Raw genomic sequence first — 16,356 nt, forward strand, 5'->3', positions numbered from 1 at the left:
AGCAAGGCAAGAACATGGACAAAAGGCAAGCTAGAAGCCAAAGAATCCATTATAACTTGAAGCTGAGGACTAGGAGCAGGCAGTCTCAAAGGGCAAAAGGCAGGAGCTCGTGCTAAGGGCCTGCAGCCGAGTAACCACAGGCAAGGGGTCTCTTGCCTGTGAGTTTCCTTCTTAAATGTGATATTTAGGACAAACCACCAGTTTGATTGGACAAAGCAACATCACCCATCCCAGTAAGAGGCTGATCCCAGCCAAAGGTGCAGGCCTGGTGGTGGCATTACAATAGGAGGTTTTACCAGCCATGCCCAAGCTCAAGGCTTGAGTTGGTAAATGTGCAGTGTGTCTCACCTGTGCATTCACATCACCTAAACAGGGGGGCTCTTTATCAGTGCTGGAATGACCAGAACCTTCAGTATGGCATTCTTTCTTCAGAGAAATCCACTGCACTTCTCCATCCTTTTCTTGTAAGGGAACTATAATGACTGTTGAGATCTTGCCTCCTTCTGCTTCCAGGTCCCAGGCAAAATGTTTGTGATTGCTCTGGAGATTGTTTTGATTGCCTTCATATTTTCCAAATATGCTTTTGTGTATGTTACTTGAGTTGTTATTTTCACATTTATTTTTCTTTAGCTCTACAGTGAACTTTCAATGCCAGGCAGAGAGTGCATATTCTTATTTTCCATCAGTCTGCCTACATTACAGTTACTAGAAAGCTGTGTGTGCAAGTGAATCCATCTTCTTAATGCTTCTTTTCCCAGAAAGTCATTTAGAAACCTCTATGCCTTCAAAGCTACAGATGTTTGGCATGAAGCTGTCAGACCTTGCCCAGATGTAGTTGCTGGGCATCATGAACTGAATTGTCAGCAGAATCCAGAACTTTTTTATTCATAGTGCTAGCAATAAGCTAAAACAAAAGACTTTTTTTTTTCTATCATGCTACTGAATTTACACTAATTACATTATTCTGAACTGACTTTTAAAACTTAATAAATTTGATGTGGATGTTGCTAAAGAAAAGTATCCAGTTATTACTTTTCTTACAGTGCATTTTGAAATTACTTAGCAGCTGTTCAGAATGCTCCTACATGTGGACCACTAATCAAATTGTCTGATTAGGTGGAATTCTAGACTTTCAGCAAAGTTTCCTCATGCCAAATTGCAGTAATAATTGCTCCATCACTTCTGCTCAAGGGATTCTCTCAAATGCTTCAGATTTAATTTCATTTCTAAACTGACTGTATAATTAAATAATACAGTCTAGCCAGCAGTAATCTTTCTCCATATTTAAATGTAAATATTACCGGTTACCAACAGCAGCCATAGCATCCCTAACTGGCTGCCTAATTATATATTATGTCTAAAAAATATTAACGTTAAAGTTGTGAAGTTAAGCACTTAGAAGATGGGCAATGTCAGCAATAATGTTGCCCAGGCAACTTCAATTTCCCTGTCCTTTGCATGCATGTTACAGTTTTTCATCAGATAATCATACCATTCTTTTTTTCCTCTTAAGTCCACTGCCTCATTCAGTAAACTGATAGTAATTGCAGATTTCTTTTTATCTTCCTCATTAAGGGCATGGCTTCAAGCCTTGTTTAACTCAATTATTCCAGCCTTGCACAGCAAACATTTTCATTCCTTTCCCTGTCTGTGTTTCTGTGGTGCTCTTACCACATCTGAGCACTGTGTCCAACAGGGATGCCAAGTGTCAGGTTGCCTTGACTCCCTTTTTAGGGAGAGCTGAAGTTTCAGGAATCCAGACCCCTGTGATAGGAATGCAAGCTGCTGAAGTGATAAGATGTGGGGAATGTGAACCATTTGTGAATGGGTGAATGAGCTGTGCAAAGACAAGAGGCTGAACCAGGGACCTGTATATCTCTTTAGAACACCTCTACTGTAGGGCCACAAGAGAAGAATTTATTTTCAGACACTTTTCTATTATTAGGTTTTAATGCCATTCTGGATCAATGGCTGATAAACACTCTACATTTCATGCAAAGTTGTACAGAAAATGCTTACAAGTCACAAGAGCCACTTCTCCAAGGCTGCACACAAATTCTTTGACAGTCAGATAATCTTTCTTCCTTTCAATCTTCCTACAGTCTCTAAGCTTACACATCTTCTGCAAAAACAAGTTAAAGGTCTATATGGACAAATCCTTCACCTTGACCAAGCCTGGACTCATCCATGTTTGTATAACAACTCTATCTTGTATAAAAAAAATAGGTAGGACCTTGAAGAAATAAATAACATTTTGGGCTTTAAAATAAAAACATTACTTCCTTTGCTTTAAAAACCACCAGTATCTCCTGTGCTAGATCAAGTGGTATCATATTTTACCTTTTATGTAGTAAGAACTGCTTCTGAAGTGGAAGAGCAGGATCCCATCCATCCCTCTGTCTTCTCTAAGTAGACACCAGTGCTGACGGTCTTGAACCAGCATTATATCAGTGTTTGTGAGTTTGGAGTCTTTATTTATCTGCTCACTTTCCACATTTAGCTATAAATGTCTGTTGTGGAGGTTTTGGTTTTTTGTTTGTTGGGTTTTTTTTTTTAAGAGCCCTGAAAACCAGATTCTACCATGTAGAGCAGGATTAACTAAAGTAAAATGACTGAAGTCAGTGATTTAGTTTACAGGTCATAAGAAGCAGTAACCTGTACACAGTTCTTCATCATGCTTTAAATTTTTATTTTAATGGCTATCTAAGAGAAAGGTTTTTTTCCTTGTGTATAAGGAGGTTACCTAAGACAGTAAAAACCTTGTGTTCTGCTAAGGGTACTGTAGGGGTTACCCCCAGCCAGGTCCTGGGTGACCTTCAGGGAAGATGGCTGTGGTGAGCAACAGTGAGGCAGGAGGCTCCTGGGAGCCAGCATGTTTGTTTGTGCTTCTGGACCTGAATGTTTTGGTTACTTCCAAATCCATTTTTAGGTGCCTATGAGACTCCTTTTATTTCATAGACACACATTCATTTCATCCATTTGCCTCAATGCACACTTACTCTGATTTTTAATTTTTTGTTGAATGTCTTCTTATCTACTGGATAATAACTGTTTCCTCTGAACTTGTATTTTGATACATCTTTTTGTAAGTAAAGTTAATTAACCATAAAGAAAAACAATGTGCAAACATGTTTATTAGTTATCTTAATATACTGTATTTAGAGGAAAGTGCATTTTTAAACATTTTGCATTTAACTTAATTTTTTAAGCAAGGGAAACATTAACTATAGTTAATGAAATTGATGGATCAGGTAATTAAATTGGTAGATTCATTCCAGCCAATGAGGGCTATACGCTGTGTTTGATATAATTTGGCATAAAAACTGTCAGTCTGCTTGGACGCTTCTGATACCTCAAAAGGAGGTAACTTTATATGTCTAACAACTTCTGCAAATCTGTCCTTATACTCTTTGGGTTTTTAGTTAGTGGATTTCATCCCCTGCCACCTGGATTTTATTTACTGCAACAGAAAACCAGCAGCCTGGTTTTGATCCTGTTTTCAAACTTAAACAGATTATTCCAAGAGAGGAAAAAAAAAATTCTCTCAGAATCTACTTACAAAACTAAAAATCAAAGCTCCCTATAAGCTGGTGCTGGATTCAGTGACCCAGCTGATCCCTTATGTCTTCCATTCTTAATGTGACTGAGGTAGTTATTTTTCTTAATAGAGAGCATCCAAAGGAGAGCAACAAGGATGGTGAAGGGCCTGGAGGGGATGACTTGTGAGGAACAGCTGAGGTCACTTGGATTGTTCAGTCTAGAGGAAAGGAGGCTGAGGGGTGACCACATTGCAGTCTGTGGCTTTCTCACAAGGGAAAGAAATGGGACTGGTATTGATTTCTTCACTCCTGTGACCAAAGACAGGACTTGGGGAAATGGTAGGAAGCTGAATCAGGGGAGGTTTAGGATAGGTATTAAGAAAAGGTTTTTAACCAAGAGGGCAGTTGAACACCAGAACAAGCTCCCCAGGGAAGTGGTCACAGCACCAAGCCTGCCTGAGTTCAAGAAGAGTTTGGATGATGCCCTAAGGCACATGGTGTGATACTGGGGCTGCCCAACACCGGGACAGGAATTGGACTTGGTGGTCCTGATGGGTCCCTTCCAACTCAGCATGTTCTATGGTTCTATGAAATTATGAACTTGCATGTTTAACACGAGGAATGACAATGTTTGCATTATTGTTAAAAAAAGAAAGAAAGAATAGATATGTGTGCGTATGCCTCAGTTTTTAACAGCATAGTTTGGATTAATCATGAAGCAGCCTCATTTAGCTGTCAATGTTACATCAGTTTTCTACCTCATTCCATATATAACTAAAGCAAAGCATCCCCTAATTAAAAAAACCAAGAAGGCTCATTTGATGCATCATTTTAATATATTGATATTACTTAATAAATTGTAAGAAGAGTGTGTGGAGAAGAAAGAATGGTTCATAGAATTATAGTATCATTTAGGTTGGAAGAGATCTTTAAGATCATTGTGTCATCCCACCATGATTGCAACTATATTATAGCTTTCCCACTGCACAGTGGATTCCAGCTCCTATATGTTGCCCATGCTGTGTGTATCAGTGCAGATGCACTTTAGTTGGTCTATTGATCCCTCAGCCTTTTTTGGGGCTCTAATTCCTACATGACCATTCTCAAGTGCTTCCATGCTTGCTGACCCATCAACAATCCTTGTGTCTTTGCTGTTGAATGTCTCTTCATCCTCTGTCTCCATTGAGATGGCAAACTGAAAGAGCTCACTGGCACAGTCCCACAAACATTGGTGTGATGTCCCCAGGCTTACCCCGAGCAAGCCTGGTTTTGCCCCTTTTCCTCCTCAGTTCACAGCTCTATGGATAAGCCCTGCTAACTCTTGCACCGCAATCCTTTTTTGCCTCTGAGACAGCTGTACCCTGTCTGTCATCAGACCATTGATGAAAAAAAACCAAAATCCTGCCAGTGACTGCAGGCTCAGAACCAGGTATTGTTCTGCTGGCTCTTCCCATTTTTTTCTTTATGATTCCCTGCAACTGGAGGGATAGAAAAGAATACTACTGGTTCTACCACTTGTCCCAAGGCCCTAAAGTCTCTCTTGATTGCCCTCAGACTTCTAGGTGCAACTTCATTATTGTCTACCTGTAACATCAATAATGGCTGATAATCTGAGGGCTGTACCAAGGTAGGAAGCTTTCTCTTCCAAACTTTATCCGGTGGCCCAGGGAAGCAGCAGACTTACCTAAGAAATGGATCCAGTCTGCATATTGGGCTCTCTGTTTCCTTCAGAAGGGCATCACCTATGACAATGAATGACCCATCTCTTCTTCACAGAGGTGATTTTGACAAATTCACCTCAGTGACACCTCCAAACTGAATGAACCATCATGCTTTCCATCGTTCAGTTCCACTTGCAGAGCATCCTATCTGATACACGGGGAACTTGGGAAGGTGGAAGAACCTCATAGGAGATACTCCTGCTCCTCTGGGCAGGAGCTTGTCACCATTGTCCCTTGTCCCTTAGGTCATTGTAGTCAGCCAGATGGAGAGAAAACAGGGAATTCTCCACATCATGTGTCCTGTCTGTCTGTCGGGCCTGTCTGAAGGAAGGTAGGGCATGGTTCCAGTAGTCATTCAAGCCCTGAGATTAGTGTCTGGAAAGTTTATCAGTCTGAAGCCTTCTGACTCAGTTTATCCCATTATTTTGTACTCTGCTGAAGCTAGCTAGCTGTTTGACATGTATGCATTCTGTCTGCAATAAAAAAAACCTGACACTGTTAAAAATTATAGTAGGTAGGCATGTTAATACATTCTAAAACCAAAAATTGTTTCTATTGCCTATTGACAGATGAGAGACAAAATCATTCTTTCTGGCAGCCATTTCCTCTGAAGGTTGGGGAAGTGTTCATCTTCAGAAAAAGCATTTAGAACAGACTAATTTGCAACTGAATTTCTGCAGTGATTTACAATCAGCTGGTGTCTGTTGTGCAGACTGGAGGCAGACAGGTCGGTTCTGGCATGTGTTGCAGCAGTGAAAACCAGAGCCAGCATTTGCATTTCAGCAGATTACACTGAATTCACAGAATTGTAACTAGAAAGTCATTAGACCATTGTTTGTTTTGAAACTGAAGCTGGGGGTAGTCCAGGTCTCATTGAAATGGTTTAGGATTTTTGCCACAGCTTTTGGGGAAGCATCTCACTGTGAGCTCTGGACACAGAAGAGCTGTTTTGATAATTTGGTTACTGAGCCCCTTAAGCCTCCCAGTGTTGGAAAACGGTGAGGGAAAACTAAAGCAACCAATATGGATGGTAAACAAGCTTCAACTTTATTGCGCAGTAACTTTTACTTATCTAGTGTTTCTGTGACCACACCCTGGCCACCACACAACAACGTAATGTATTACTGGACACCTGGTGTGTTTACCTGTAGCACAGCCAATCCCTGGTGCAGGTAGCACAGAATTATGGGCTGATTGAATTGGCCCCTCAAACATGGGGTTGGGCACGGCAAAGGGGTCACACCCCCCACCTTTCCGGGAACGTTCGAGAGCATTCTGCAACATCCCAGCTCAGTAGCTCTTAAATATTTAGGCATTGCTATCTGCAGAATCATTTCCACCAAGTCTGATTTCTTGTTCTACAACAGCCTGCTAATTGCTTTACTATTTTTGTGAGCTACCCTGACTCTGAGCTGACTGTCTGGGGGGATGGGGTGTTCGCCTAGCAATAGTATTTATTATATTCCAAACTGGATGTTTTCCTGTTTTGGGGTTAGTCAGGAAAGAGTATTTGTTTTTGAAAGGCTTACCACATGTTCACAGTCCTTTATTTGCTCAGCTGTAAGGTAACTTATTGGAAAGCATAGTCTTTCAAACAAGAAAGAATCATCTCTCGAGACAGCCATTTCACTTCCTTTGTGATCCAACAGCATCTGTAGCTTCATATTGGGTATGCTTGGGTGTCTGAAATTAAAATCAATGTTTTTCTTATTATGTGGCATAAGATTAGGGTTTGGGTTGATGATACATGCAGATCTGCTCTGTGTGAGTGCACAAGGAATGTAATTTATTGACAGCTTGGAAAGCCATTTGGGCATTACTAATTGTCATTGCTCTGCTCACGTGCTGTAAAACTGCAGGTGACCATAAGGAGAGAACAAGACTTTCACATGGAAGGCAGCTGTATAGATTTCTTATTAGCTATAAATAATAAGTTATAAAGTATAGTTTGTTATAAAAACAATTTAACTTTGAACAGATAACTTTTCGGAAAGTGAGGAATATGGGATTTAGTAGCACATATTCTTCAAATAAGGTCTACAGGTATGAAATAAAACAAATTTAAACACATTCCAATCAAACAACTGAACTTAAAAGAAGGAATGCTACTAAATGCAAGGCAATAGTATTTTGGTGGGATAAGGTGCAACCACTGATAATTTGTGGTCATAATGGGTGCCCTCATATGTGAGTGGAGAAAAAGATTACCCCAGGGAAGACCTAGTCTAGAAAAGTCACTTCAACCCAGACAGACATGTCTTACCCAATGTAAGACATTGGTTCCTTATCTGTTTTTAGTCATTACTCTGAGAAGTGAAAGAAATTAATTTTAACAAATCATCCTAGCAAAGGAGGACTTGATGTGGGATTTTTTGTTTAAATTGTTTCAGTGATTAAACAAAACTATTTTATATGTGGCTTGATACGTAAGCATCAAAACAATCAAGAATATTTTATGATTAAAACTGATTTTTTTGACAAAGAAAGTAGCTCAATGAAGTTAATGGCTGTGATTAGTTTTGTTTTGGAGCAGTGGATATCATTGTCTCTTTCTTTCTTTGATTCATAGATTTAAAAATGAAATTATTCTTGCTTTATCAGCTCCTCAATACCTTCTTAGCTCTAAGAGTACTCCTATACAGTGGACCAAACATATAACATAAACTACAATAAAGATATATTCTGTATGAACAAAAAAGTTATCAAAAAAACAGTGTATCAATCCAACAGATTCTGTTTCCAGAAAAATTCAACTTCTGCACTGGCTTTCCTTCACTTCAGATTTCAGCAAGTTTTACTGGAATAGTTTACATTTAACTGAAAAAATATTTGTTCAGCCCTTAAACCAGGTTGTAACCTGTTCTGATAGACTTTTTTTTTTTTTAGTACTAACAATTAGATTTTTTTTTGTTTCATTTATGCATATATAGGAAATTAATACATATAACATCTGATATAAGAAGGAAGGCAGTTGTATTGTGTAGTCTTAGTAGCATATATTCAAATTCTCTTTGTTCATAGCTCCAGAGCTTGTAGTCATGTTTATAATACTATCTTCACTTTCTGGCTAAGACTTGGAAAAGCAAAATTTTTGCTCAGTAGGGAAACACTTTTGTATTGTCAGTTGTCTGCCTTTTTGATCTTCAGGAACATTTAAATCAACATGACATAAATTTGTCCCCCTCTGCCTTCCCTTCTCTCCTCAAAGAACAGGATGGAATCATATGCTTCATTACCATGATTTTATTATTTTTTGGACCAAGAGACAGAGGTCTGGGTATTCTTAAGAAACTTGCCATCTACATTAACTCCCTTTCAGGATAGAGGGAATCCCCATCTGGTATTCAGGTGTGATTCTGGATCTTTAGACTGATTCACCTGCTAATGATACTCTCCCCTAATTATTATTTCCACAGCTTTGATACTGTTTGCTATTTCTTCACATGATACCCTGTTTTGGATGTGTCTATACTCATCCTTTTTTGAGAAGATGAATCTTTCTGAAAGATTAGTTTTATTCCAGACATCAGTAGTTTGTTATTTTTGAGAAATAAGGTGAAAGTAACTTGACTTGTTAGGATGTTGTCTTCAGAGTAGTTTACATTCACTGCAGGAGTCAGTTCTTTATCAGTATTTATCTCATGCCTTCTTCTCGTGGTCTCTCAGACAGGACCTGTGACGTTGGGCTTTTTGCTTGGTTGCCTCCTGGGTGTCGTGTGGGATGGTATCACAAAACCAATATTCTGCTAGCAGTCAGCAGCTTGGGAAGACACGAAGGCATTACCACAACATTGGGCTGTTTTCTGAGGAACTGTGTGATGTATGATGAGGTCTAGTTAGGAAAAAATACCTGGGCAAAGCCCAGCATCTTTGCATCTTGTTAATCTCGGCAGGTGGGAGCAATCTGACTCCATCCAGTCCTGTGAGCTCGTGGTGGCAAACTTGATACAATTTTTTCATTTGGTTTTCATTAGCACAAATAGACTTTACTAATGACTCCGTTTTCTGTTCTAATATGGTGACAGGACTGTCAAACAAACACTTTGGGAAATGTGTCAGTTCAGCTAAAAATTGCATATAAGTATTTCCTGATGTCTTCCAAACAGTGAAATGTTTTCTTCTTATATAAATTTTCTTTGTAATCTATTGGAGTCTAAAAGTGTGTCTGTGTTTTTTCCATATTTATATACAATGAAGGTTGTTGCTAAGGGATGGCTACAGGAGGGCAGTGTTGTGAGCTAAGCTGCAGTGTGAGTCTGAAGCATTCTGGTTAGTGTTTCCCATTCTGTAGATGCCTTTTCCCTTTCCTCCCATGCTTTCCACTTGCATTTGCATTGTGTTTACAGGTAATGCAGATAAGATGTGCCCCAGCATTGCATTTTAGCTCTGCAACAACTTGTTTGTAACCATACTTTAACCTTCCCTGCTTATGGAAGAGGCATATCCAGCAGGCACATCCCACCTGGTGTGAGGGGCTGAGCAGACATGCTTGGGCACATCAGTTTTGTCCTTGGGAGTACACAATTAACTTATTTTCCCCCTCTAGTAACAGAATTTGGGACTTTTAAAAAACTTTTTACTCTGAGGGAAGTGAGGTGATATCTACAGCAAAGACATTGGGGACTCTGGGGACCCCAGACATTGCTTCCTGGCTTTACATTCATGATTGCTCATGAGGTACCACGTTCAGTGGCAGGGCTGAGATCTTGTTCCTTGTAATGTCTCTTAGATTTGTGTAAGGAGGTGAAGTAGCTGGTACTGTTAGTTTGGTGATACAAAAGCTTTTTGGTCCCTCAGAATAATCCTGTGCTTATTCATTTGGCTTATGCAGGTACTGTACAAGCTTAAAGAGTGCTCCTGCCCTTTTTCAACTCTGATTGTTTCCATGTGAGAAGAAATTATTGATAGCCAAGAATTTCTTTGGCTCAAAAAGTTTGGCAACTTAGGGATGTTTGGCAAGGTCCTTATTATGGACCCAAGCCCAGTGATCCTTTCAAACATCAGCTTATCCAATATCTTTGTAATTTTATTACTATAAATCTTTTTTTTTTTTAACAGCATCTTTATTTTCACTTCTGAATATTGGGTTTTTTCCATTCTCAGGCCTCTTAATTTACAGTCTCACGAAGACTTTCATCACTACTGTCTGTGCTTTGGGCAGCTTCTATTATTTCACTATTCATACTCCAAGGTTTACTTTTTTTTTACCTCTCACCTCTGCCATAGCAACAGGTAGACATTGCAACTGGTAATGTTCATGGAAGCCTTTAAAAATTATTCCCTGAGAAGATCACTGAATTTCCAAAACCATTCACTGTCAATATCAATTAACTAATGGGCAGACTAGATATTTTACCTTGGCTCTCAAGGAATTTTAGGACCTTTATTCAATGCAGTCAGAAATACTGACCAACCCGTGAGAAAGCAAAGCCAAAGAGAAAATTCATAAATCACTGATGGAATCAACAGCAGGATTCATCTCCCATGGCCTGGCTCAGAGTATGGGATCTACACAGATTGTAAAGCAGCAGTGTGAAATTAATATAAACTTCCTAGTACTTTTCTATAAGGATATTTGAAGTAAGGTGTGAAATGCTGACAGCACACTTAGGTGTCCTGGACCACAGAACCATCTCTGGGCAGCTGGGAATGCCACCAATACTTTGGTAGCTCAGATGCCACCGAGATGTTCATGTGAAGTAACATGCACAGATTCAGTGCTTAAAATTTCTGCAACAGCATCCTTTGTAAGGACTAGATCAAAGACCAGCTGGTATCACTGAGCAGGAGCTCAAAATCTATGATTGCAATTCAAAGAAATGAGACAAAATATTCTGACAATAGCATATGTTGCCAGGATTGCTTGAAGATAAAGCTTGATGTATCAGTCAATTAAAATCAGAGTATGCCAGCACAAATCCAGTAGATTTATTCATTCCTTTACTCTTTCTTTGCTTTACTTGTCTGAGTGATAGATCATAAGCATCTGCCCTTGATGCTTATGATAATGCTTCTGAAGAAGAAATAGGTAAGCAGAACGATTGTTTTAATATAAACTCTCAGCACAGTTGGGTTTTTTGGACTTAACTATGAGACCACTATGACTAAAATTACACTCAGAGGAAACTTATGTCTGGAAAGGACCTCAAAAGCTGTTCTAGGCCGTTGTCCTAAGGTTTATACTGGACTCCACTAGACTGGGATTGTTCCAGTATATTTAATTAATCTCAGCTGAAGAATCTTTGATGTTGAAGACCTCACATGACCACATCTGCCTTCCCAGGCAGTCTTTTCTGCTGCTCACACTGTTGGAAAGTTTTCCTAATGTCCAGGCCTAAACTTTTGTCCTGCATTTTCCTTCTGCTCCTCCATATTTAAAACTGCCCATACTATAATGCTGAGGTTGAGATGGGGGAGAAATGAAGTGACTCTGGGGGAAAGAAGAGCAAATTGTGTGGTGCAGCTTTTCTGACAAAACTTGAGATTTTACCAGTAGGAATTTTGCATTTCTGAGAGGCTGGAATGGCCTCTTCCAGCTAAAAACTGCACAAATTGGCACAGCTGTCCTTGCAAACCACTGCTAGAATAAATCTTACCTAAATACACCTTCAGTTAATGTCAAGGGTTTGCATTTTTGGCTTCATACAAACATCAATCTGTATGTAATTGGAGAGAAGTTCTGGCCTAATGTTCCATAAGAAGCAGGCCCCTTTTGCATGAGTCCTTTCAGTGGCCCAGTGGCCCAAGGACTATACTGAGCACCATTTCAATTGGAAATGTGTTAAGATGATAAATATTGATTAAATGATAAAGTGTGCATGACACATGGGGAAGAGATGCTGGCCAGAGACACTGAGACAGTTGTCCCCACATACAAATTTTTGCAGAGGATATTTCTAGTCAGCCCTGGATGCATCAAGATTTGAGAGACCTGGAGTTACCCTTCTGTCTGTTAATGCCACAGTCCCCACTTCTCCAAAGTTCTGGCTGAAGGGATTTCTTGACACATTGTGAGGACTGAGCATAGTTACACATTGTGAGGACTGAGCAAAAGGCCATTTTAACTCATGAGTGTCATTACTGCAGTTAAGTGGCTGGCACAAGTGCTCCTGTTTGTGTCCACATCTTCTTCTTTAATGTAATGGCAAACAGAGTTCAGAGCAGGTATTTATTTTTTGAAGCAAGATGCTTTTATTTCCTCTTCATCCTGCCTATTGTATGTGGGCAGAAATATTCCTTCTTTTGCATTCTTTTAGAAGCAGTTTCTATCTGGATATCTTTGTGTCCAGGTAGAAAATAAAGCATACTCTAAGGAATGCTGGGTGATGCCCACTACATTGACATCAAAGGTGTGTATTTGCCCTGCTCACACTAATGTGATCCAAACCCATTAAAATATAATGATGTGCACGTACAGCAGTCTTACAGTAGCTGCTGAGACAAACTTGTATTTTCTGAGTCCTCATATTGTGGTTTTTGCATGTGATGTTTCTGTGCTTGACATTTTCCTGCTCTTTTTTTGAAATGCTGGAAAATGTCTCTGAAGCTGTTCATGTTTTTGAGAGCTCACAGACTTTGGTTTTTAACCTTTGGGTTATGACTCAGATGTTTCTGAAGCAATGATGATGGAAAAAATCATGGATGTGCCTTTGTCTCCTCTCTAGAGGATACACTATCACCACAGTAGAGATCTTGAAACTTAGCATCTGAAATGAAGTCCCAGCCAAACTCTATGAAAGAAAACTTAAACCAGAGAATTCAGCTGCTTAGATGCCATGAGAGAATTCTGTTGATTGTAAAGAGTGATCTTGTTGGGCTCTGTTTGTAAGTGTTTTGATGTATCTTCAGATGGTATAAATGAGCATCATCAGTTAAAAAAAGCTTCTTTGAAATTCTTGAGAATTTGGTCACGTATCAACAATGTTTTTAAGCCAAAAAACAAAACAAAAACAAAACAACCCCCAACCATTTTATTTAATGAGCATTTAGCTATCTTTCCAAAAGTAGTATAGATCTGATTATTTTAGAGTTTGGGCATTTCCTTTTAGTAGTATAGTATTTTTTCATAAATTGAAGCTATCCTTTTGAGAAAACACTGGCATTTAGGTACCATTGATATTCATGATGCTTTCCTCTGTGCAAGACAGACTTGGCCAAGACACTTCTCTGCTTTAAATGTCTAAAAATAACACATGGAGTCCGCCTTCCATAGACATAAAGGAGCCTTCTCCCTTCTACCATTTGATGTTATCTCCAGCCTCAGGATGTTATCTGGCTTCTTCTTAAGACCTATAAATATTTCCTAAGAAACTCAAAACAATATCTTGCAGTGACTGTAGAGCTTTTGTCTCTTATGTCCAGCAGCTTTATTGGGATGAATTTGTGTTTTATCCAATGCTTGATCTGGTGGCCAGTTTTCCCAGTGTGCTTGATGATGGTAACATGGAGTAGCACACTTCACAAGATCATTTTTATTTTATGCTGTATTTTCAGGAAAACACTTCAGTGTTCAAGTTGTTCATTTTTAACAGGTAATGGTGAAATGGGTTCAATATACATTGAACTTGCAGGTGTCTTATTAAGTTATGTGGAAATCATTCCTGTTATAGAGTGGATATGGTAGCATCACTGCCTGTATCACACCCATTCCAGGATTTCTGAAGAATTCCCTGACACTTTTATTAGTTATTACCTGGCAAGTACTGTCAGCATGGGCTAGGGTTATTTGTTCAGGTAAAGCCAGGTCTGACACCCTCTGATATCACTGAAAGAGAAATGTAACTACTATTAGATTGTGGATAGTTTTTGAAACTCTAAGTAACACATACTAGCAAAGGGATGCTTTGCATTCCTGTAGGTTGATCAGGATTCTGTCCTAACATTTCCTTGTCATCCTGGTGAAATTTATGTTTTGCTCTCTTACCACCTGCTGATTATAACTGTTTCTGAAACACTAAATAAGTTCAATAAAGTGGCTTCTCCACAAGCCATTAATTTCTTTAAAGTTATGTACCACACAAAAGGCTAAACTTTTTGTTTGTTTGTTTGTTTATTTTTAGTCTTGGAACTGAACCAGGTAATTGTTCCCACATATGGAGCTGTGCTGGATCAGCAAAACCTTCATACTCCTGAATGGGTGGGTACTTCTTTGCTTTAACTATGACTGCATCTCATCTTTTCTAGTACAGATGTGCAGCAGTCAGTAGCTGTTCCTGGAGACTGGAATTTCTTTGCATTTGCAGCATCTGCAGTTCATCTGTGTGACTGAATCTGAGCTGCTATACCTCTGTTTTCCTAAAGGTACCTGAATCTGGATACGCTCACTTTCCCTGCCCCAGCATTTTGCTTCAGGGTGTTCTTTGTTTCAAGCTCATTTGGTATTTGGAAAAATATTAAAACATTTTTGGGAGTGTGAGGTGGAACCAACAGCTTCAGTTTCCCAGCTGAGTGCCCTGACGAGGGTGTTATAATAACCCTTCTTAGACTCTCCTTGTGGGCCGGTGCAAATTGTTTTTAATGTATTTAAATGAAGTGAAATAGCATCAAACCAGCCAGAATGTCAAATACCTTGTGGTTAGAACAGTCCGCTCTGGGCAACCTTGGTAGAATTTTTTTTTATTTCTACTGCTAATCACCTGGGAAAATCAAATTTTGTTTTTGGCTACATGTGTTTACCACCAGTTGTAATTTCAGCTCAGTTTTACCAGCATCTTTTCTTCAGGTCCTCCTTGTTGGCCACTGGGTGGTTTCAGAGGGGATAGAGGGGCAAAAGACAAAACTGAGATCCACTGAGCCTCTCTATGAGATGGATGAGTGCTAATTGTAACTAGAAATTGAAACCTAACAGGAACCTTAAACAGTTGACCAGAAGGGAAGCACTGCACCTTTTGTCTAAATTTTGATCAGGTTTTGCAGCTGGAAGTTGTCTGGAAATTTGACTTATTTTGCAAGTTGTCCTGGAGTAGCCCAAACTGAGTAAGCTACTGGCTGATAAAAACATTGCTGGTCTTCTTATGGTGCTGTCTCTGATTAGAGGTTCACATGCTCAGTTTGCCACAAGATTCCGGACTCATCCAGCACAGGAGCAGGACAATAGTATCCAAAAAGCCCAAATTCTGTGAGGATGTTGTTTGTTGTACTTCAGCAAGGTGCAAATGTGGCAGGATATGTCAGGGGAGGAACAAAAGGTTGTTATGACCAGAGAAACTGAGTGAGTCCTTGATAGTTGGATTTGGGTTTCTGTGCAAGACTCACAAAGTCGCATCCAGCTTTTGATATTTCCTGAGTGTCAAAGGGAGCATCTGTGGCCCTGCCTGCATTAGTTCGAAGCAGTCACATGTGGGTTTGAAAATGAGTGTATTGCTCTGTAGTATAACAAGGCAACCAGGTGCCACTAATTGCCAGGGAGTGAGCATGAGCTTGTGTCAAGCCCACCTGTGCCCAATTAGGGTGGGCCCCCACTGCGCATGAGCAGGACCAGGGGGCCAATAAAAGGTGAGTCCTGAAGCACAGGCTCAGCTCAGTCCTGAGCACACTTTGCAGAGAGGTCAGTCGCTCTTGGAGCACTGTATTACCTTCATTGCGCCACTAGCGCTCATCGCCCTCAGGGTGAGGCTCTGAGGAGTCTCGAACCCAGGGCCTCGGCATTGCAGTACTGGGTCTTAGCCAGCTGCGCCACCAGAGCCTCACCTTAGAGTTTTATTGGCCCCCTGGTCCTGCTCATGCACAGTGGGGGCCCACCCTAATTAGGCACAGGTGGGCTTGACACAAGCTCATGCTCACTCCCTGGCAATTAGTGGCACCTGGTTGCCTTGTTACACTACATTGTTCTTTGAATAGAAAGAATTGCTGAGCTCTCTGAAAAGCTGTCACTATCCTGCTGTCTCAAGATGAATCTCCAAGTTTAGGAGGCAGTCAACAGGGTTTGGCATTGACCTCTAGGTGCCCGATGTGATCATCATTACTTTCTCTCCTGGGGCATCTTATGAAATTAAATTTCTCAATATTTGTAGAATATTGAGATTCTATGAGGAGAGTACCATAGGCACAGTCAGAGGGAAATCCCTGGTTTAGGTGTCTGGCTGTTTATATGAGGT

The 16,356-nt window shown here is 40.0% G+C and overlaps 1 protein-coding gene across 1 annotated transcript in view; it reads left to right on the forward strand.

Moving 5' to 3' along the window:
• Positions 1 to 16,356, forward strand: part of ANO6 (anoctamin 6) — a 110,342-nt gene that overhangs the window by 53,149 nt on the left and 40,837 nt on the right. Inside the window, exons 2-3 of the mRNA XM_030469505.1 lie at positions 13,591 to 13,697; positions 14,320 to 14,396. Coding sequence (XP_030325365.1) covers positions 13,591 to 13,697; positions 14,320 to 14,396 — 184 coding nt within the window. The remainder of the gene's footprint in view (positions 1 to 13,590; positions 13,698 to 14,319; positions 14,397 to 16,356) is intronic.

Source organism: Calypte anna, chromosome 1 (assembly GCF_003957555.1).
Source record: "Calypte anna isolate BGI_N300 chromosome 1, bCalAnn1_v1.p, whole genome shotgun sequence".
In the NCBI taxonomy this organism is placed as follows: domain Eukaryota; kingdom Metazoa; phylum Chordata; class Aves; order Apodiformes; family Trochilidae; genus Calypte; species Calypte anna.